We start from the raw sequence: 22,932 nt of genomic DNA, 5'->3' as shown, positions 1-22,932 counted from the left end.
AGAAGGAAAATACTCTCAAAGATAATAAACCTCTGAATGGGTAAAATGGGGAAAGAGATAGAAAGGGTCTCACTTGGATGGGAGATGGCACTGGTGCCACAAGTGGGTCTGAGAGAGCAATCAGGGCATGGGCTGCTCAGGAAGTGAGCTAGATGTCTGGGGTGATATGGGCTTGTCCCGTGGTGAAGGATGATACCTGGGCTGATGAGGTGACATTATCAAGTGCAGCTCCTGGGCAGGAGCCGAGGGAGTGTGCCTCAGTAGGTGCAGGCATGGTTCGCTCCTGCTGGCTCAGCAGCAGCACTACAAATGTCTGCAAGACAGGTGCCAGCTGTCCTGTTTTAGTAGTAATTCTAATAAATATAAATAAAAAATTAAGCTAATTAGTAGGAGAAGGCCTTTAGGAAATCAGTGAACATGGTACCTGTATGAGAACAGTGGAGGGGGACTGATGAAGAGATGCTAATTACTATTTATACTTTCACAGTAGGGAGCAAATTTCTTAACAGACTTATCTCATTGCAGTTTGAACAAGGAATAAAATTATTAGTCTTTGTTCTAGCAAGCTGGTGACCAAAGCAACAAATGGATTTGGAGAGGTGGGAAGAGTGAAAAGGCAAATGAGACACCACTAAACAGCACGAAAGACAGTTGTGTCAGCAGCCTGTATGCTAATACAGCCGTATTAATACAGCAAAAGGGGTCTTTAAAGATAAATGTGAGAGCTAACAGAGAAATGTCTCATCGATGGTGAGAAGGACCCTCTAAAGTGTAAGGTGCAGCAAAGCAGAAAGCCTAGAGGCTTAGCAATGAAGTGTAAACGCTTTGACAGAAACTTTTAATAGCTAAGGAAGGATGGGAATGAGTTTGAAAGTGAAGGAAACTAGTTAATGTCTGATGAGGAAGAAGCAAAAGAGGAAAAGGAGGGATACCAAATATGGGGTAGCATTTCAAAACTGCAAGTCCGAAAAATAATCTTCACAGCAGCATAGTGCATGAATACAGGTAAGACCAGAGAAAAGGACGCTGTAGGAAATACGACAAGTTCCAATGTGACTATGTCTAGAGATGCATGAAAGTATTAAGGTAATACTCCACTTTTGAATACACACACTTTTGAAAACACAGTTGAATAGTTCACTCTTCAAAGATACTAGCCTTCTTCCTTTGGTTCTAGAGAGTCTCCATATTAGTTACCTAAATTTAACCTTCTTAGATAAAATGAATCCCCTCATCCATTAGGTAGACTAAACTAAAGATTTAAGCACCAACTGATTTAAGAACCCACGGGCAGTCTGATATGAAAATAACTACTCGGAGCACTGAATAAGCACAGCATAAATCATACTGGGGGAGCAGAGCAACAACAGAGGTTGGGTGCTTGACTTCATAGTTAGATAATCAGGAAAGTTTTAATTTTTTAATTTTTAATTTTTAATATTAACTTCTTGATTTCCCTTTAAACATAAGGAAGTTGGTCCAGAATACCTGGGGCTCATCACTGACCATGCAGAGAAGGGGACAGAAATGTATTTTATCTTCTCTTTTATCAAGATCCTTTACCCTAGGAAACTAGACTTGTTTCTAGTTCTTTCACCACTGACTCGGAAAGTACCACAGAATCAAGAACTTGGAACTTGTTACGTACTTACCCCATCCTATCACAATATATGTCTGTAGCAGTCGTCTTTCAGAGAGTACAACAGTTATCAATAATGTATGCAGATAAATTCCTTCTACTAATAGCCAAAAATAATTTGCCCCAACAAAGTAATGCATGAAAAACTGGGCAGTCCTGCAAATGATTACAATCTGCAGAAATGAGAGACCAAGAATCATTGTTAATGCATAAAAACCCTGACAAATTCTGATTTGCTCTTGTTACTTCGGCAACCATTTTAAAATGAGCACGTGACTGTGATGTAACTGTGGTTCTGTCACAAATCTTACAAGACTCTTCTTGCTGGAGGGGAGTGCAACAATTTAAATGCTTCTACATCATCAGAGAGTTTGCGTGGAGGTGACAAGTAGGAAAAGACAGTGACCGTGCAGGCTGGGGTATGTGTTCTTTGTCATAATCTGCATATCAGTATTTTTACTGATGAGCTATTAAAATAATAGACACAATTACCATCTTGCAGGTAATTTTGTATGTTGGCATGGGCAAACTACAGTCATACACATCATACAAACATGATTTATCCACAGTGGTCACAAATGAGAGATGTTGTTATTCCATTATCTAAACAAGTGTGAGAAAATCAGCACATTTTTCTAGTGCAGAAAAGCCTTTAAACCATTTTTTTTCTCTCTTAGTGTTCTTTCACAACAAATACATTTTTTATAGCATTGTCTTAAAAGCAAGATTCGTGCATTGCCTCTTGCCAAGCAAACCAAGTGTGAACAAATCTAGCTTTATGTAAGTGCCAAGTAAATGTGTAGATTTCTTCCTAAAAACTACAGGTGTACAGGTTTTTTGCTTAATTGGATGTTTCTACATATAACTATTGAGTTTGTTGTTTCTGTACAAGGCTTCATAGAAACATCCATCTATTACAATTTATCAGATCAGAACTTTTTTCTTGATTACCCCAAGCTTTATCAGCAAAATTTCAGCATTCAAAGCTTGGCTAACAAACACCTCAAAACACGCTGCCATATGGCAGACTTCTGAATTTGTAACTGTTAGGGCCACTAGCAGCACACATTTACTGTTAGCAATGAACTAACACGTTACCTCAGGACTGAGGTATAGTATCCATCCAGTTTCATCATTTGGTCTTTTGGAGTAAATATTGTAGTATACGGTGTCCTTTATAAGAACTGCTGTGGCACGCAAGATGAAAGATGCAAATAAATTCATATGGATATAGTTTCTTGTGCAGTGAAGTTTTCTGGGGGAGAAAGAATAATGTCTGAATCCTTTGGAATATATTTAATTTGCAGGAAAAAGAATATATTGTTGTATTCATACTGTTGCCATCAATAGATTTTGCTTACGAATGGATTTTGCTTAGGAATGGCTTTTATAACTCCTATTAGGAAAATACAAGTTATTTACATCAGAAGCTAAGCAATAAATTGAATTACATGAGAAGAAGAATGTGCGTACTGGGTTCTGTACTTTTAAGATGCATGTAAATTTGTACTAACCTGAGGAAAGAAAGTATAAGGAGAGCTAATACAAGTGAGATGAGAGAAAAATAATATCCTATAGTGTAGAGCAGCTGTAATGTGGTAAGTAATTTATGTTCTTCTTCCTGGGAACAAAGAAGACAAATGTGTTATACATGCAGGCAGATGGACAGAGGATGAACACAGCTCAGAAGCTTCTGAGTCCAGCTTCTTTGTGTTGTAAGCTCGCCGGGAAGGTTTCTGACGCTGGCTCGCTGCGCTGCCTCATGAAACCCTTGCAGGACAGAGGCGCCTGCAGACAGCCTGGGTTTCCTTTCAAATTTGAAGCCGCTCCTGCACTCATTTCCAGATTGTTCCTGCACAAACACCATTCGCAGTCTGGTTAACAGCTAATCATTGCCATGATTACACGCACCGAATGTATCCCGGTCGCCTAATAACTGCAGAGACCAACTCACTCAACAAAAAACCAAACAAACAAACAAAAAAAAAAAGAGCAACTCACTCAACAAAAAAAACCTGTACAACAAAAAGTACACACAAGTGCAACTACTCTGTGTAACCTGGGGACACACTTACCGATCAGTTGTGCCGGTACATTTGTTAAGAATCAGCTCTGTCTAGAGTCATTGTAATAGACCGATTTCTGCCATGAATTCAAAGAAATCCCCCCAAAATTATTACATTAGAATGCCTTTGAATGATGAATAAGATCTCAGCAGAGTAAGGGGGCACTCAGTTTCTTTCCACTTCGCTTCATTTAACGTTTCTTGATAAGTTTTTCCATTTAGCTGCTTATCCCTCATCATCTAACTTCTCACCTCTTCGTATTGCTTTCCGAGCTTGGGAAAAGCTTTTCTGCTGAGGGGATGGAGAGACACAGAGTATGTGACTTTCATAATCCATCTTTGGTCTGCCAAGATTTTCCTGGAACTGATCTCGGCTGCTTGATGGAATTGAATGTGTTGTTGGCAGTTTGTCTTTGAGACAGTTGGAGTGACTGAGCTGATAAGGGTTAATTCCGGCAGCAGGCACTTCGTATGCCCTGCTAAGCGCTTCGCTGGGCACCGGCAAATCCTTCTGTTCCGAGAAGGCCCCGGCGAAGGAAGCGGCTCCTCGGGCTGGATGGGCCAGCGGGAAGGTCCTGGTGAGCAGCAAGCTCAGCCCAGTGAAAGGAGAGCAACGGCGGCCGCAGGACGTGGCCACCAGCAGCTCAAGAGGTGCCCCAGGGAGACTCAAAAGAAGCTGGGACTGAGCACGCGAACTGATTAACACAAGGAGCCAGAGAACTACTTGACAAATGGGAAACGAAGGGCTACCTAACGAAGGAGCTGGGCAACTTGCAACCGAGGGGGGTTGATGCCTTTGCATGCTGAGCTGTGCAAATAGTGCAAAGTTCTGGCCATCGGAGGGCTGGGCATTTGGGGGTGACTGCCCAGTGCCCTGTTTGTGCAAACCAGAGCGAAGAAGCGAGGGATGCCTGGGCTCGGTGCGTGAGCTGGCGCTGGTGGCTTTTCCTCAGAGATTTTCCCATTTTCTTTCTGAATTGTCTTAGTGCTGGGGATTTTAGCTCTGTCTTCCCACCAGTAGTTGTCTCTAATGAGTTTACGCTCACAGGCAGTATCCGGACAGCACGGGTGAGTGGTGCCTGCTGGTACAAACTCTTGGAGAGGGTGAAAGTGCCCAGGGAGAGCAGTGTGGGTGCAGGACATTCCCATAGCACAGCCATTAGTCACTTTGCTCCATGAAAACATTAGAACAGGCATGAACCTGATAAATAGCGAGAGTTCTCACCCGGGCTGTAACAATTTTGCAACACCAAAGCAAATGAAATCAATCTGATTCCTCCGATGTGTGTGGATACTAGCTCCGTGTTATTTCTAACACGCTGGGGCTCCCCACTAAATATAACAAACTACAAAACTGCATTTATTATTGGTAGGAAAGCTGGTTAAAGCTTTCAGAGAATCACTTGCTGTCAGACAAAATGAATTTTGTGTGACAAAAATAAAAAAAAAGTCTCCCACCTGCAAGTTTGCAATCCAGAATGGTCAACAAGCCATTGAAAACTCCCAGTACTTCAGAATATTTATCACACTTGTGTAAATAAGCTCCAAGTTTGGAAGTTCATGCACGCACGATGTAAAGAGTTTAGTAAAATCTTGTAGTACACGGGGATCCTGAACTAACAGCGTTTAATACGGTAATCAGTAAAGTAATAAACAATAGCAGTGCTCACCCAGTAATGTACTAAAAAGTAAAAAAAAAAAAATATCAGCGGTAATAGCGCTTACCTAAGACAGTTAATTTTGACATCAGCTAAGCTGAACTCCATGACACGAGGAGTAACAAGGAGCTGAACCCCCATACGCTCCCTGGGGAGCTGCTCCCCCCCGCTGGGAAGGCCCAGTGCTCCAACCAGCCTGTGACCAGTGACATTTGAAAGGGCCCAGTAACGGCCCTGTAAATGCTACAGGCTCGGCGATGGGGCACTTTGGGTTCAGTTCTTTGCCTGTCAAGTTGCAGCCTTTCAGTTTTGTTAGGACAAATTCAGGACATGTGAACAGCAGGCTCTGAAAAGGAAATAATTTGTGGCATCTAAAGCAGGAATCCCCCTGTTTTACCTTTTCTCCTCTGCTGCTTCTAAATAACAGGTTTCCGTTCGGGAATCTACATGAAATCCGAACGTCTTTTGCAGGTATTCACTGGAAATGTTTTAGCTGTTACTCAAGAAGGGATTAAGAAGATTAGGGTATTAAATCATAAAATAAAGCATACTTACATTTTGTTTGAAATTATTTCTCTCAGAACATTCTGAACTATCACGCCAAATGTCTGTGGAGTTTTCCTTAGTTTGCCAAGTCCCTTCATCCAAGCAGACTCTGTATACACTTCCTATGCTTCCTGAAAGTAAACAGAGGTTTAAGGCTAAAAGGTCAAAATAAAGATTTCATTTTTCATAGACATTTCTAAAGATTTCTCCCTTATACCCCAGCAACAGACAACTCCCACTCAAAAAAAAAAAAAAAAGGAATACAACCCACTTTTCTTTTGTCTTTGACAGTACAGATTTCATATTTACATAAGACAAAATAGGAACGTGATCTCACAGAAAAACATTCCCAGAATTTACCTGGTATTTACAGAAAACACATGGTTACTACAGCCAAAAGAAAAGCCTACATTTAACTTTATTCTTTTTTCCTCATTAAGCTCGTAAGTTTGCTCAAGCCCAGGTAGCACATTGCCCAGGCTATGCACGCAAAATTGTAGGAGGAAGAGTGTGGTTTGAGTAGGGAATGATCTGGAACACCTGTGGCTGCTGTTTTGTTTATGTGCTTTGGGGCCTGATCAGCAGGTGCTGTGAACTGGTGTAGCTTTCTTGGCTTTCACTGTATTGTCCTAGTTTATGATAGTTAAAGAGTTTCCCCATAACATCAGAAGAATGGTGTGGGGACCCTGGTTGATGTTTGTTTGATGTTGTCCTAAACAGCTGCCTTCCCTTTATTTCCAATCAGACCTGAGCTTTTTTATCATATTTTTAATTAAGAAGTGTTTAATGATGGCAGCAACAACCAGAATATCTCATTTTGCTCAGGATAACTGGAACTGAGATAACTGCTTTGAAAGCACAGTGTGCTGTAACAGAGCATGAGCGCTGTGTGGAGATTAGACACTGAAAAAAACGAGAAGGCATCTATGAAACGTGACCAGAAATCCCATTTCTAGACTATTCTAATTTTCCAGTGCTCAGCCATGGTGGTGATGACAAACCACAATAGAGGTACCTCAGGTTTCCAAGCTTTTCTGATCCAAGTTCATCGGTGTCCCAGAACAGACATGGCTATACCTTGGAAATGGAACCAGCAATGGAAATGGGGACCACCAGCAACGTTAACACCAGTCCCACAGAACCTCTGGGACAGAGAGACAGCTGGGCTGTCTCTAATGTCTCTTTCTCCTAAGGTGCTGTGGCATGGATGAGAATGACAGATGATGTTGGAACACAACAGCCCTACTGTGTTCCCCACAGTGAACACAACTAAAAGCTTCATAACCTGGTGCAATTTCTTACATCTTGCATTTGTAGAAATTTAGGCAGAAAAAGAGAAAGCGAGAAAGTCTCTGTTACATGGAGAGAAGGAAGATGCTTTTATGTTTATTATGGAAAGCTGAATTTGTTCTAAATGGTTGGCAGAAGCAGTTGTTTGGGAGACTAGACAGAAGCTGGGTCTCCTTCTGTTTAGCAGCACAAAAGGACAAATGCTGACATTACAGAACAAACCGTGTGTGGGGTGGGGTGGAGAAAGCTAGGATAAGCAGCCTGTAGCCATGTCCCCTATAAACTAAAGGACTCAGGCACAACTGGTCCTTTCAAGTGGTGTTAGAAATAATTCACTAAGAAAGCCACATGTGGCTAAGAAAGGCTTTGTAGCAGGACTCAGAAGTGCTAGGCTGCAGTGGTAGGAATGTTCTTTCATTTCTTTAGGAGAAAGGGAATTTTGTTTGCTTTTAGAGAATTTTGCTCCTCCTGCTGTTATTCTTTTTTCTTCCCTGAGAGCCTCCCTGCTCCACTCCCTCCAGGAAAAGGCTGCTTGGAAGGCTCGGGTTTTTCACACTACTTGCTGGTGGTACACTATGTCCTACTGGACGGCTGACTGCTTGGGCTGCTGTTTTGTTTGGCTATTCCAGTTTTCTGACAGAGACGTGCACGTCTGGGGTCAGTGGGGACCCCAGGAGTTGAACCTCAGAAGCTGAACCCCAAATCTGTATGGTTGCAATGTCTTGGAAGTGTTGCTTTATAGCACACAATATGGAGCTGTAACAAGAACAGATGGAGAAAAAGAGTAAATAATTAAACATCAACAACAATGTTGTGCCTCAATTCAGAAAAGAGGTTAAAAGAGGTGAGACAAGGCAGGCCTCAGACACTTCACAGGACACCGGGACAAGTGAGACCAGCACCATCTGTTCTTTGGCTGGATTCCCAGCATAAACCAGAAGAGAAGTTACCACTTTCACATTACCGTTTTCTAACCATGGCAAATATGAAGGACAAGGAACAGAGACATTTCCTGGGGGCGAGTAAGGCCAGCAAACAAATTGATCAAATGTCCCATTACAATGTATTCCTGGGGAGAGAAGCAAATAGAAATTTTACCAGAAGTTGTTCAGACAATGGACAATCATGAAAACTATTGTACACTGTTCCAGGTAGCCTGCAAGCTACTCCAGAGTATTTACAAGTTGTAGCAGATAAACTTTGTGCAATGATCAGAAGTGCACAGTGCAGAAATGGCTACTGTCCTTCTTCCCTGGATCTACACAGCAGCAGCAGGATTTACATGCTTCATCATGAGATAAGGGTATTGCTCAAAATCATCTTGAGGCCTCTGTTGTCCAGATGTATCAGACAGATTCTAGCCATGGTCTCGCTCACTGCTTTTGGTACATCCCACAGACTTTTTGCTGGTAAATGGGAGATATTCCACCTTTCATGACCCCTGTGACACTGGTTCTCAGCTCAGACCACTGCTGGCTTCTTGGATAGTGACTCGTCTTAGTCCTTGGGCAACAGAAGTTAGGGAGCTGGTAATGCCTCAGATGAACTTAGTTCTAAGCTTCACAGATATCACATCATTTACAGGACTTAAAGTTAAGATAAAACATTTGACAACGCAGAATTGAAATGGTGCAATCAGGTTACAGTAAGATAAATGCATTAATGGCTGCACTAGTCTTTTGGTTAGTTTCTGCCTTTCTTCTGGGATAAGCTGAAGTTCTCCTCTCTTTACTGGCTTTGCCCATCCAAAGCTAGAAGAGTATATATTGCTTTGTTTTCCTTAATACTTAGCAGCACTTTGAGAAACTGATACGGGAAGAAGGATACAGGGAGCAACAAATATAGCTCTGGGCTAACTCATCAGCACCCTTTTGGGGTGCTTCTGCTAAAATACAGAGCATAATATGTGCATTCTTAATAATTCCCTTGTGCCTTTGAGGATGAACATCTGTGGCTCCATCTGCCTTAAGGGCAGTGTAGTTGTCAACATTTATAGCTGCATTTTTATTGTTCCTTTCCCCAATACCTGATCAAGGTTTGTTGAGGTGTGGATCAGGTAGACTGCCAGGAGAAAAATAGTTTTTTCTCCATTTCATGAAAACTGGAGTTCTGGTTCCTGTAGTTCTCCTGATCACCTGCTATGAACTACTGCCCTCTAGTATCTTCCCCTGTGTCACTGCTGAATCAAGACCCTCCATGTCCCCAGAGACTGGAAATAACAAGTTACACACCCCAGATTACTTCTGTTTTCATCCAGTGCCTGCCCGTAAAAAGTATATAAACACAACAGAGAACTGGGACTGGAACTACTATTTTCCTCCAGGTGTCACGGCTGGATACCTGGTGGGTCACCTTGAACAAGGGTTATCCTATCTCCTTCAGCACCACTAGTGGCCCAGTGGTTAGTGTGCTTTCCTGTGAAATGCCATAGAACATCCCAACAGACCTTGAAAGATCATCTGGTTCAACCTTTTGTGGGAAAGGGAGCCTAGATGACATTATCTAGCACCCTATTCAATCACATCTTGAAAACCTTTAATGATGGGGACTCCACCACATCCTTGCGGAGGTTGTTAAAGGGAATGATTGCTCTCACTGTAAAAAATATCTTTCTTATATCAGGGAGAAACCTCTCCTGGTGGAACTTGTACTCATTGCCCGTTGTCTTCTCCATGTGGCTCTTTGGAAAGAGAAAGCCTCCTTCCTCTTTGTAGCTGGCTTTTACTTTGATGAAGTCCCCCCTGCACCTTCTGTTCTCCAGGGTGAAAGGATCTAACTCCACCACTTTCCTCATATGGTATGGTAGGTTCTCCAGCCCTTCGATCATCTCCATGGCCCTCCTTTGGACCCTCACCAGTCTAGCGGTGTCTTTCTGGAGTTGTGGGGACCAGAACTAGACACAGTACTCGACAGGTGGCCTAACAAGCACTGAGTGTAGTGGGATGATCACTTCTCTATCTCTGCTAGTAATGCCCCATAGGGTGTAGGCCCAGATCCGACGTACTTCGCTGAGGCAGCGGTGCACTGCTGACTTACATTCAGCTTGTTGTCCACCGGGACCTCCAGATCCTGTTAGGCCAGGCTGCTCACAGCCACATAGCTCCTAGCCTGCACTGGGCTCTTTGGTTATGGCTTTGTTAAACTTCACACAGTTCTCGCTAGCCCACTCTTCCAGCCTGTCCCGGTCTCTCTAGAAGATGGCTCTGTCTTCAGACGTGGCCTCCTCACCACCCAGTTTGTCATCATCAGCAAACTTGGTGAGGGTACTTTCAAGGCCATTGTGCCCAGATAATTTATGAAGAGGCTGAGCAGCATGGGGCCTGGTAACAATCCCTGAGGGACCCCATTGGTGACAGTGTCCTGGTTTCAGCTGGGATAGAGTTAATTTTCTTCTGAGTAGCTGGGGCAGTGCAGTGTTTTGGATTTGAGAACAACGCTGATAGGACACTGAGGTTTTCAGTTGTTGCTGGGTGATGTTTATACTAAATCAAGGACTTTTTGGTTTCTTGGGCCCTGCCAGCGAGAGGGCTGGAGGGGCACAGGAAGCTGGGAGGGGACACAGCCAGGACAGGTGACCCAAACTGGCCAAAGGGGTATTCCATACCATATAACATCCCGCTGAGTATATAAACTGGGGGAAGAAGAAGGAAAGGGGATAAACACCCGACATTATGGCGTTTGTCATCCCAAGTAACCGTTTTGGTGATGGAGCCCTGCTTCCCTGGGGATGGCCGGACACCTGCCTGCCCACAGGCAGTGGTGAATGAATTCCTTGCTTTGCTTTGCTTGCGTGTGCAGCTTTTGCTTTGCCTATTAAATTGTTCTTATCTCAACCCTTGAGTTTTACACTCCTTTCTGATTCTGCTCCCCATCCCTCCGGGTGAGGGGCAGTGAGAGCAGCGGCGTGGTGCTGGGTCACCGTCTGGGGTTAAGCCATAACAGACAGGCTGCCAGTCTGAGTCAAAACCATTTTTCACTGCTGCTTGAGTCTGGCCTGTTAGCCAGTTTGCTACTTATCTTGCAGCCCTCCACCCAACGTGTGCCTTGCTAGCCTGGCCAGGAGAAGGCTGTGGGAAGCAGTGCCAAATGCTTTGCTGAAGTTCAGGTAACCAACACCCACTGCTCTCCCCATACAGACAGCAGATGTTACCTTGTTGTAGAAGGTGATCAGGTTGGTCAGGCATGATTTGCTTTTGCTAAATACGTGCTGACTTGTCCCCATCATGTGCCTCATTTGATTAGCGACAGTTTCTGGGAGGATTCATTCCATTACTTTCCCAGAGACTTAAGTAAGACTGATGGACCTGTAGTTTTCTGGGTCCTCCTTTATTAGTGACTGGTTTCCCTGCCCTGCCTATGTCTTCCCTGTGTGTCTGCTCACCTACGTTGCTGTTCTTGGCATCTGTGGACAATTTAATTTCTAGATGAACCTTGGCTTCTCACTGCATCTCTGCACACCCTAGTAAAGTTCTGGTAGTCCTCAACGGGTATTTGTCTGCCTTTGCATACCATGGTATGCCTCTTGTTTGCTTTTAGGCACACCCAAAAGCTCAGGAAGAATGAGTGAGCATTTCATGCCCTACATATACTGAACCCAGTGTGATTTCACATGAAAGCTGAACCAAGTTCTTGATAGAGATGGGGGTCAGAAGTGAGAACGGGGTCTTGCTTTGTTCCCCCAGCTGTTACAGCATCGCAGTGTAAGCTAAACCACTTTGCTCATGGTGTAGCAGCTGCAGCTGCCTGTGGAGCAGGTTAGAGAGCATGCTGCCATGCCCAAGCAGAAATGCTCATTTTCAGCAATTCCTAATTAAGCTGAAAGAAGAGGAGGCCTGTTATTGAATGGGATCACTAAAAATAGTTTCCCTGACCGACAGGGTGTATCTTCCCTTTTGCTTTTCAAAGGCCTGTGAAAGTTAGAGATTTCAATATTTTGGGAAAAGTTTAAGGAACTTTAAAACATAAAATATTACATAATTTAGGCTTAAAAACCCCTCTTTTTCCCCCCTTCTTTTCCCTGCGGTTTGAAATTCCCAGGCCAATGCTTGGATTGATTTCCAACTTTTAAATGCATTTTGAATGATGAAAAATACATATATTAATCTTAATCAGATCATATTTTCTGGCTGACAAAGTTGCACAGTACAATGCCATAAACGCAGCTTTCTGACACTAGCAAAGTGAGTAAGTGCTCATAATACCATCCTGGAGTCTCCCTTTGCAGTTGATGGGGTGAGGTATCCACCCAGCAAGACAACCATGATTGTATCACTTGCACACAGGAGTAGAGACCTACCTATAGCCAGTGAGTACAAAACACAGAGCAGTTTCACTCTTAATCTTTCCTTGGTGACTGCAGTCACCTCTCTCCCAGCTACTTCTTGAACTTCTCCAATGACTCAAACCAAGCCTCTGTCATGCTTTCCTGAAGGCAGACACCTAGCTGAGCAGAGTTCATACTTTTAAGAGGGACGTAGTCACAGATTATAAACTCCCCTTTGGCCAAACAGCATAAAACTTGGAGCACTCAACCAAAGGTAGGAGATGTGGACTCAGTTCCTCCCTCTGCTACTTTTCAGGAGAAGACACTGCTCTCTGTAGTTACACTGCTCTTCAGCCAGGAATCCAAAAGCCATGGAGGCAGGAGAATAAATAAGGGACTTTAAGCTAACGGTTATAGGTGCCAGGTGAACATGGGGCAACCTGGTCTCTGTGTCTTGGCTTATTAACCTAACGACTGTATCACAAAATGCATAAGCAGTCCCGTGAGAGTCGGAGCAGCTCCCCAGCTCCCCTGACCAGCCAGAAAGCAGGCTCTGCCTTGCCCCGTGCATTTTGAGTTGTTGTCTGCCATGGCTCAGTTCCTCAAGTATGGAAGTGGGAGACGTCTTTTCCCTGGGTGGTCTGTTCTCCTGTGGTTAGCGTGATTTCCAGACATACGGGCTTGACTTCCTTCAGGCTGAAAATGGAACTGAAAACCCATCTCCTTTGTCCAAAGGGCCTGGTTTTCACCAATAATGGCTAGCAGCTACATCCTGACCAGGCACTCAGTGCTGCACCATAGTAGTAGCTCAGCACCAGCTGTTCAGCAGTTCGTTGCTGTATATGATCTGGTTTTACATACAGGAACCTGGTATGTTTGAGGACAGAGAGCTGTTTAACCTGATGGTTGCATGTCTGCATGTCATTACAACTGAATGTTCTAAATCTAGAACTTATAAACAGACACACACTTCTGCAAGGGAAGTAAAAGAATATTTGCATACTCATCAGTGTTACTTAACACATTGCTTTATTGTGCCGTTTGTTCCCTTACCAGTATCTACAGTTGATTCCCGCAGCATTTTCAAGCATTCTTGTTTATACTTGTTCCATCCAGCAGTGGTTTTTTCCAGCAGAGATCCTTTGGCCTGTGAGTGGAAATACTGAACATGAGGAAAATCAGTTAGAACTTTGTGATCTTTCAGTGGCAAGTCTCTTTCCATTATAAGAAATTTGAGAGGAGAAGAGAGGAGAGGACAATGGAGCAATGATAGGTAAGCAAAGAGTTAAAGACAGACCCCTTCCTTCTCCAGGAAACTATTAGTGACATTTCTTCAATTGCTTTCTTTGCCTGAGCAAGAAATGTATTGCCATGCTATATTACCATAGAATCCATTCAACTTCTTAAAAATCCACACAGATATTTAATTGCTAGGACCTGTGAGGGTATACCAAAAACACTGGCATTTCATTCCTCCACTGTAGGAAATGTGTGCTTATCATCACAAATTTTAGTCTTTCCAGTTAAGGAAAGTCTTTACAATCAATTTATGTCAAGGTCAGCTAGTACTTCTCAAGCATTCTCAGGTTTCCGCTACATTAATTTAGGAACCTGATTAATGATAATTTTGAGGGCTGTTTATTTTTAAAGTATTTTTAAAGATAGTCAGGCAGATCTGGTTGAGTAGTATGGTAAAAAATTGAATAAAAGTGTAATGAATAAGCAATACTGTTTAGCCAATAACACCTTTTCTCCAGTGCATTGTCTCCTGCCCAACAAAGACTACTTCTTTCTCCAACAGCTGAAACTTTGCCATAGACATTTTTCTTTTCCTCCACCTTTTTTTTTTTTTTGAGAAAACATAATTTTAAATCTTAGTTTTACTTGTCCATCTGCATCAGCTGTGTTGCCCTTTTTGCCTGGACAGGGCAGAGTTTTGCTGTCCTGTGTCAGTAGGGGAGAAGAATCTTTACCTTGAGATTTCTCACATAGTGAAAGGGAGCATTATTTTTATCCATGCCAAAATTTTCTCCATATGAAACAGCTCACAGAAATGGATTTTTGGGTCCTGAGCTTTTGTAGGTATATTTATTTTCAGGGTGGTGGGGGTGGTGGTGGTGTTTGTTTGTTCTTCCAGTTATAGATATTTTTAATGCTGGTTTTGCCTAGGCCCTCCTGTTGTAGTGATAACCCTGAGGAGATCAAGAATGTCTTTAAATTCTGAAAATCTAGATTTCTGGGGATAATATGATGTGGAACAATTGCATTGATGCGATCTATTTAAAAAGACTAGAAATAAAAGCACTTCAAGAGCAATCTCCCTTTTACTATTGTAGCTTTGAAGACAGACTCGTCTTCAGATTTAGTCGGTTTAATGACAGCAGGTTCTGTGAAGGTCCCTCTGGCACCTGGAAACGACTCATCCCATGATTGCAAGAGCTGCCTGCTCGTCTTGGCTGCTCCTATGCTGCAGGCTCATGGCTCGCCGTTCTGGCTCTTTCTCTCTGCCTGCTCACCCTGTGCTGTGCAAGCTTCTCCCCAAAATGCATTTAGCTACTCCTAAAAGCAAGAAAAATCCACCCTCAATCCACCCCTCACCCAGTTTTTTCTTTTCTGGGTGAAGATAGGCTGAGAACACCAATGAGAAATAAAGTGTCAGTGTCTAAATGGGCAGTTGCTCTGATGGACAAATTCGGGCAGGTTGTGTGGGAAAGGACCGATGCATTTATAAGACACAGATGATACTACAACCACAGAAACACACAAAAGAAACACCGAGGTTGAGGAGATTGTCAGTGGTGTTCAGAAAGGGAATGAAAGAAGAGGCTTAGGAGCCCTGCTGAGACATGCTGACCTTGGGTCACTCCCTTGGCACCAGGAAGCGGATGAACAGAAAGGAAAGAGACTTTGGTATTAGCATGGAAGTGTGATATCAGAGATGTAGATCAACAGTTGCTAGCACAGAGTAAAGAATTAAATATGTTTCCATGGATAAAATTACTCCTGATACAAAATCTGCTTTGCTGTTAAAAAAAAAATAATAAAAAATTCCCAGTATAGACAGATTCTAATAATTATTTTATATATAGTGACTGATGTGCTCAGGATGTGGTGGACATCTGTGGCATACACCTTATTGATGTAAGGGTTGCAACTGTCCTGAGGGGACTGCCATACTTTAATTCAGTTTCTATAAATACCCATCTTTCTGACACACCTTTATCACACAACACTTTGACTGTAGAGGCTGCTATGATTACTGTTTAGGAAGGGAGTAGCTAACAGTAGAAGAGTTAAATGCAAAATTGCTTCGTGACATGTCAGATTTGGGCTGTTAAAGAAATGCCCAATTAGGAGCAAAGCAGTAGAGAAAGGATAATGCTAGATACTATTTACAGTTCAGTACCATCATGATGACTTGATCATTATTTATGCAGGAAAAAGAACATCAGCCTAAGCAGTCTCTGCGTAATATGACAGCTGGTGTCCTGAAACCAGGGCTTTGAGAGGCCAGACGTGGGCAAGTAGTCAAAGAACACTGGCACTATAAGTCACCAAAAATGAAAAATTCACTACTGGTTGAAAATGTTACCAACTGTAACAACCAAATTTTGGAGAGCAGACTAAATATAAGTTTTCTAAAAAGCAACAATCCTTATACCAAAGGATGCTTTTCAGCTCTCCAGGGAAAAATCAGTTTCCTTTTGTCTGGACTACAGCCTTTTTGGAAAGTGCCTTTCACATGTGTGAAAGACCACTGAGCTGGTCTGAGCTTGGTGATGTGATAAGTAACCTGGACAATGTAATGGCTGTGAACTTCGCCTGTATCTTTTTCTTTGAACCTATGTTTGTTCAAAAAACAAAGAAAATCATATTTATGTACTTTGAAAACGAGAACAGTGAAGACTATTAGCTAGCTGTTACATGAGACCACTCTTTCATGCACGTTGTTTCTGTATAGATGTTGCCTGCCCAATACTTTGCTTTTAGTCTCTCAGCTAATTTCCAGACACCCTACTTTAAATTCCAGGGAGTAGAAAGACTATAATTATTCTTCCTCTGATGGACTTGCAAGATAAGGAGAATATTTACAAAAGCCATGAGAAAGGAATGCATGTTTCCAAAATAAAAATCATCTTGACATTTCCCTCATGTAGGCTTCAAAATGCTGGGAGCCAGGGGAGATTCTTGAGACGCTCCTGGGTCAGTGAACCTCATTTGAAGAGGCAAAGACACAGAGATGACGCATTTGTAGGAAAGACTGTTTGATTTAAGGGATAACACTTCAGTTTCTAATAAACAAATGCATTAAACAGCCAAAGTAGTACAAGGAAAGCCTCACAGCAGCTACCTGGCTGCTTGTTTAGTTCCATTCCTGGAGAGAAGGTTGATATACAGCTATGAAGAAGATCACAAGAGTGAGGAGCAGTTTAGACATAAATGACAGTTTCACGTTACTTCCTTATATAATTGTCGGTTTCTGCAAAGCTGCAAGTCAGACAGGCAATACCTGGTCACTGTTGATGTAAATATCTGTGGGATGCTTGCTTTTCTGCCATAGGATTTTCTGATTAAAAAAACCAAATCAAGTCTATATAAAATCAAAGCTACACCCATAAAAAATATTAAGAGCTGTCAACTGACCTCAAACTGAATTTGAAATATAGTTAGAAGAACAAGAATATATAAAATAATTTAAATTATTAATCAAAAAATGTGTAGATGATTGGAAATTAACCGGGGATCCAACAGTGACCAGTCAATAAGGGCCATTTAAATCACAGAGAAACAGGAACCCCTCTGCAGAGCACGTGCTGTGATGAACCTAATGCAACATTTTACTCCTAGAAGCCACAGCTGAGGGATGTGTGTCAGGACTTTTTCAGAATTTTTAGAAATCAGTTGTAGAAATGCAGTGACATCAGCCACCTGAGACAATGCTGCAGTACAGGAGGCTACTGGCATTTCTGGACTTGTACATACAAAAGAGGATGTTGAAAAGGTGTACGAGACAGTATTTGTCCCTGGTGCAATTCTGCCTGGGTAGCATGGCTAATGCTGGTGGTCATATCTCAAAACAGATGGAGATAAATTTGCAAGTTGTAAGGAAAGTGCTGGAATGGCCTTAATCATTAAGCTAAAAAACTAAGAAGTCCCCATAGATTTATTTTATCAAAGAAATTATAAACAGACATTCAACAGCAAACCAAGATGACCTGAACAGCAGCAATTTGTGAATTGATCATCAGCTACTCACACAGGGACTACCAAAAGTAGCTACAAAAAGCCAGCTCGCTGTTCGTACATGACTATTCAGTCTGTAGCGGTCTCCACTCTCGCTGGGGAAAAATCTATAAGGACATATGTATAGAGGAAGAATGCCGGCAGCGCCTTGGGATGAGTAGAACCAGCTTGCTTTGCTTTCTTGGCTTGAAAGGGATTAATGCAGCTGTCCCAGGCAGAAGACTTCAGTGTTTTCTACAGCTGGACATCCTGTTAAGGCTCTTCTGCACTAAGTACTCTAGAGATCTACTCACTGTCTGGTGAGAAAGTAAACTGTGTGGGCTTGGAATAAGGCACTAGCTTTACGGGGGAAAGGGTAATTAAGGAAGTGGGATACCTTGATGTCATATGTCTGTTTAACTAAGTGAAAAGGATTAAAGAGCAAAATCAGAGAGGCAGGCTCGGCTGTGCATCCTGCATTCGTGTCGCTGCTGTTCTTCAGAGAGGGGCACAGGCCGTCTCAGCAAGAGGAGGCTCTGCAGGCTGGTCAATGCGAGTAACACAGCGGTCCCTGCTGAGACCAGGGGGCTTTTCCTGCCTTTGCCACAGGTGGGAGAAGGTCCTTCTCGGTATGTGCTGAGAAGAACCAACAATTTGCTCTCTGCATTGACATGGCTTTGTGATTACAGATCCCAGTGAAGTTCTATTATGATCTAAGAGTTGAGCTACTCAGTACTATAAAAATTCAGGCACAATGCACGCTTAGCAGTAGAAATACAAGCTTTCCGATGCATTTACTGTGATCTCAAGCGATGGCAACATGCAGCTCAGCATGGCTGTTGATCTCAGTTTTATGTTTCAGTTGACGTTTAGCCACTAGCATTTAAACAAGACTTCCAACTCAGAAGAAATTAAACCCCAGCGTCCAGGATGGAAGCTCAAAAAGCCTGTGACCTCTTGCCTACACTGGATATTTCCTCACTTCAGGCTCTGAGGTTCCTCTGGTGGCCAACGAACACCCAACCTGCGAGCCTGCCACCCTGCTCACATCAACATTCACCCTAACTGAAATGTAACCAGACTTCCCAGGAAGGGTCTTTCAATTTATTTTGTTTGCTCAGAGCCCACAGACTGCACCAAGGTGACACTACCGTTTAAAAATATTTGGATGCAGCAGAAAACACTGCGTGAAGCTCTTGCTTAGGGAGTGGATCATAGTAATAAACTTCCAACATTGCAAACAGACTGGTTTAAAGTTACTTTTTTCATAACTAACCACAGTATAATCAGCATTTCACCCATCTCACCTTTTTAATTTCTTACACTAAGCTAACAGTGAAATGAAATGTTTCTGTTTATTCAAACTATGCTATAATAGAAAAACCCTTCAATTTAGCTTTAAACTAGAAATAAGAGCTTTAATATTTACTTATTCTTTCAGCCATTATCCTGGTATTTTTCATATGCATGTAGGTGTAGAAATATGGATATAGTGATTTATGATTGTTATTTCTTTAAATTTTCTTTCTCCTTAAGTAAAATACAAAGAAATATAACACGTTTCTTTAAACAAGTTACAGGAATCACTATGACAAAGTAATTCACTGTGATTTATAGTCTTGTGAAGTTTTGATCTCACAGAAGTAATGGGGAGATTGGAAACAGTGCTTTGGTTGAGGTGTCCTACAGATTTAAGGTGTCTTACAAACCTGAGAGTTCTTTCAGTTCTATATTTGAGAATCTATATTCTATAGATCTATAGTCAGTTCTATATGTGAGAGAAGCTCTAGATTTGAATTATACAAAAGCATCAGAAACATTTTATATTTAAAAAAAAAACAAAAAAAAAGGCCAAAAAAACCCCAAAACAAGACATGTGTCTCCTAGTAACTTTTTCTTCACAGAAAAGCTGGGAATACAATTTACAGTCTCCGCAGCACATACACATGCAAACCCACTTCCTTTAGCACCCAGATAAATGGAGGACGAGTGAATAGAAATACCTTTATAGGACAAAATAGACAAAGAAGGAAGCTATCAGACTTTTTAAATAGATTTAGAAAAAAAGAGAACTGAATAGTTTAGTAGATCTTTACAAGGAAGTAGAAACCTCATACAGGTTTCCTAACCTTCTGAAAGAAGCTCAGGTGCAGAATGAAACAATTAACACCAGACTGCATAAATCTGAGATTCTATGCTCACCCCTCATACAAGTCAGAGGCTAAAAGACAGCGCTAGAACAGAGGGAAAACAGTAGAAAATAAACATGATATTGATATCTGGTAGGAAATTTGAAAAATAAATATAATACAATACTGATCAATATTGGTACGAAAAGAGATTGTATAAATGGATAGAAACACAATTTATTCACTGCATGAATGAGCATTAATAGAAGAAAATTGTAATAAATTACCTAGTCAGAGTGTCTCAGCCAACAATTCTCATGATAAAAGTTTAATGAACATAAATTGTTATGCAGTGATAATTTTGAAACAAACATGCTGTTTGTGAAGGCTAAAATGTTATGCAATAGGAATGTACATTTATACTCTCCATTATTAATTATTGAAATAGCTTACCTGTTTCACTAGAAACAATACCATGACAGATCTGGCAGGTGCAGGAGATATTCTGGACCAGAGTCCCATGCTGGAACAGAGACCGAAAAGTGTCACCATGCCCATTCTAACAAATTTGTCCCCAATATGCTGGTATTTCACTCGCCTATAGATCAATTATATCACCCTGTCCTGCAAAAAAAAAGTAAACCCGTTGCCTTTTATGAGTGCGACTGTTTCATGAATCTTTTTACAAATAAGTAAGGAAATCTACTGAGTGTCTAGGCTTGCTAGGCTCCAGCTAGGTTTTGTTTTTTCTGATTGAAGGCAGAAGGAATTTACTCTAAACTTCACAGAAAGTCTGCTTACTGTAGCTTGTCCTTCAGCCAATAAGAAGTCAGAAAACTATTAAAACATTAAAGGGCTGATCCTGTTCCCTTGAAACTCGGTGGGAATTTTGCCAGTGGTTTTGCAAGAGTGCAATTCAGCTCCATAAATACATATATATATTTATACACACCTCATGAAACCATTAAGATGCCCTCAAAACCAGAAAAACTTTGTGTAGGAAGCTTGCTGAGTCTAGTGGACTGTTAGGAAGCAGCTCAGTAACAGCTGGTTTTATCCTTCCTGATGATATTTTGTCAAACATGCACATTTAGCACAGGATTGGGGAGAATCTAAATCTACAAAAAATGATGTTACCAGCAGTTAAAATTTTACTACAATTCTTGTGACATTCAGTGCTTTTTTCACAGCTTCAGCTGTGAGGTTGGAGAAACCACCAATGAATTGCAGCTTTAATTTTCAAAACATCGTTGCGACTTCTGTAGTTGCAGAGAAAAGCCTGAAAACATTAATAAAACTGTGTTATGCAGGCTTAGGGAATAAACGCATTTATAATATAGTAATTTTAGGATCTAGCTTACCTTTGTCATGCCAATTGAGTTGGCAATATGCAACATCAAGAAGATGTTGCCTCTTCTGTTTCCAAGACAAATGAAACTTCTGGCTGTTCATACCGGAGGAGGGCTCATGCCCTTCCCAGAACTCACGGGCACCCTGAGCAGCGAAGCTGGGGAGCAGCCAGGGGTACAGCCCCAGAACTGCGGGGGCCAGCAGTAGCCGAGTTTTCAACGACGTTCACAGGCTAAACACAAACTGCGGGGCAGAGACACCCCATCAAACCGTCCAGCAGTGTGACCGGACTCCCTCCCTGCACACATGCCAAAACTTTCTTCTGGAGGAATCCAGGAGGTGGAAGGGCGTGATGTATACCCATGTCTCTTCTTTACATAGAGTCTGGATGTGGTCAAAAAGAGTACTGGGACGTGGGGTGTGGAAGTGCTCTGGGGACAAATACTTCAGGGTGGAAATGCACCCAGCCCACTCTGGAGGAGTGTTACCAAGGGCATCGCCTGCTCTGTGCTACTGTGCCTCCTGGGTGGATGTGTCAGGATACATATTCCCACCTGCCACACCTAAAGGCAAATCTGGGGACCAGGGAGAGGCACTTCAAAGCCCCCGTAGCAACTCATCTGCTCATCCGCGTATTGCTACAAGGGATAAAAAGCACATTTTCTAATGGCCATATGGGCAAGGTCAGTTCTATAGCAGGCTAAAGCCAGGAGACCTGAACAGTGCTCTGGCATTGCAGCTGTTCTGAGATCCCCACAAGAAATGCCTTAGTGCTCAAGAAACCCTGAGGTCTGCCCAGACCCTAGATGAGCAATTCCACGGGGTCTTCTGCGATACATCCCCACTATGGCTCAGCAGCAGTGACCGGTGCTGTTGTCCTGAAGCAGTGTCAGAAGCACGGAGGCTTCGAGTGGAGCTCACGAGTGCCACATCCTTGTGAAAATACGGTAACACAAAGCTGCAGGAAAAAAGAACTCCTGGCTCAATCTACCGTCTGCTTTTTGGGTTGTGAGATTTGTTCTACCTTTTTAGTCCAGGTGTCTGCTTGGTCTTTCACACTGCTGCTGACCAGATCTTCTTAACAGTCTAAACCAGGCATTTAAACCGTTTCTTTGAGTTTCATTCTGGCACTTGTTTAGCCACATGCTTCTCCAACCCTGACATCTCCTGGGTAAAGAGTTGTCTTTAAACCAGAATTATTCTCATTAAAAGACACACGTGACTTCAGTGTCTGCCCTGTGGTATCAGTATCCCTTAGGGCACAGGTTTCAACCTTACAGTTAAAAAATGAAACGACCGTTTACTAACACTCCTGCTCCTTCTTGTTCTTTGCATCGCTCATTTGCATTATCAAACAGGCAGAAAAAGCAACATCTATCACATGTCAAGGTTGGAACTGTTTCTTAGGTGAAGAAAAAAAAGGAAAAAAAAAAAAAGCTATTTCACAGAGACAACACATGGACAGGCAAAATGAGGATAATTCAGCTTTTTCTCTACTGTTTCACCTAACTTGCGCAAGGCTTCTATTAAGTGTTCATGACGGCAGACTGGACAGTGCCCAGCAGCCCATCAATAGCAAAGTCATGTAACTTATGGCTTTCACTTGTCACTCGTGGAACTCCAGACAGATGCAGTTGCCTTCCCAGTGGTCTTGGGAAGTGCTGCAAAGCTGTGAAACGCTCTAACTTAGCAACTGGGTTTATCTTTTTAAGAATTTCTTTATAGTAAGATTCAAAACTGTGTTCAATTTAATCAGTGTTCAGTGTAAC

At 42.3% G+C, this 22,932-nt stretch overlaps 1 protein-coding gene across 1 annotated transcript in view; it reads right to left on the bottom strand.

Annotated features, from left to right (window-relative positions):
• Positions 1–20,538, bottom strand: part of GLP2R (glucagon like peptide 2 receptor) — a 33,925-nt gene extending 13,387 nt beyond the window's left edge. The window contains exons 1-7 of the mRNA XM_056326671.1: positions 20,267–20,538; positions 13,515–13,623; positions 8,163–8,267; positions 5,918–6,039; positions 3,154–3,260; positions 2,738–2,894; positions 1,653–1,812 (exon numbers count right to left, since the gene is read on the bottom strand). Of these exons, the coding sequence (XP_056182646.1) occupies positions 1,653–1,812; positions 2,738–2,894; positions 3,154–3,260; positions 5,918–6,039; positions 8,163–8,267; positions 13,515–13,623; positions 20,267–20,371 (865 nt within the window). The 5' untranslated portion in view covers positions 20,372–20,538. The remainder of the gene's footprint in view (positions 1–1,652; positions 1,813–2,737; positions 2,895–3,153; positions 3,261–5,917; positions 6,040–8,162; positions 8,268–13,514; positions 13,624–20,266) is intronic.
• Positions 20,539–22,932: the final 2,394 nt, after the last annotated feature.

The sequence above is a fragment of the Falco biarmicus genome, chromosome 1 (assembly GCF_023638135.1).
Source record: "Falco biarmicus isolate bFalBia1 chromosome 1, bFalBia1.pri, whole genome shotgun sequence".
In the NCBI taxonomy this organism is placed as follows: Eukaryota; Metazoa; Chordata; class Aves; order Falconiformes; family Falconidae; genus Falco; species Falco biarmicus.
Note: the sequence above shows the minus strand (reverse complement) of the source record. Positions and strands in the feature narration are given on the sequence as shown.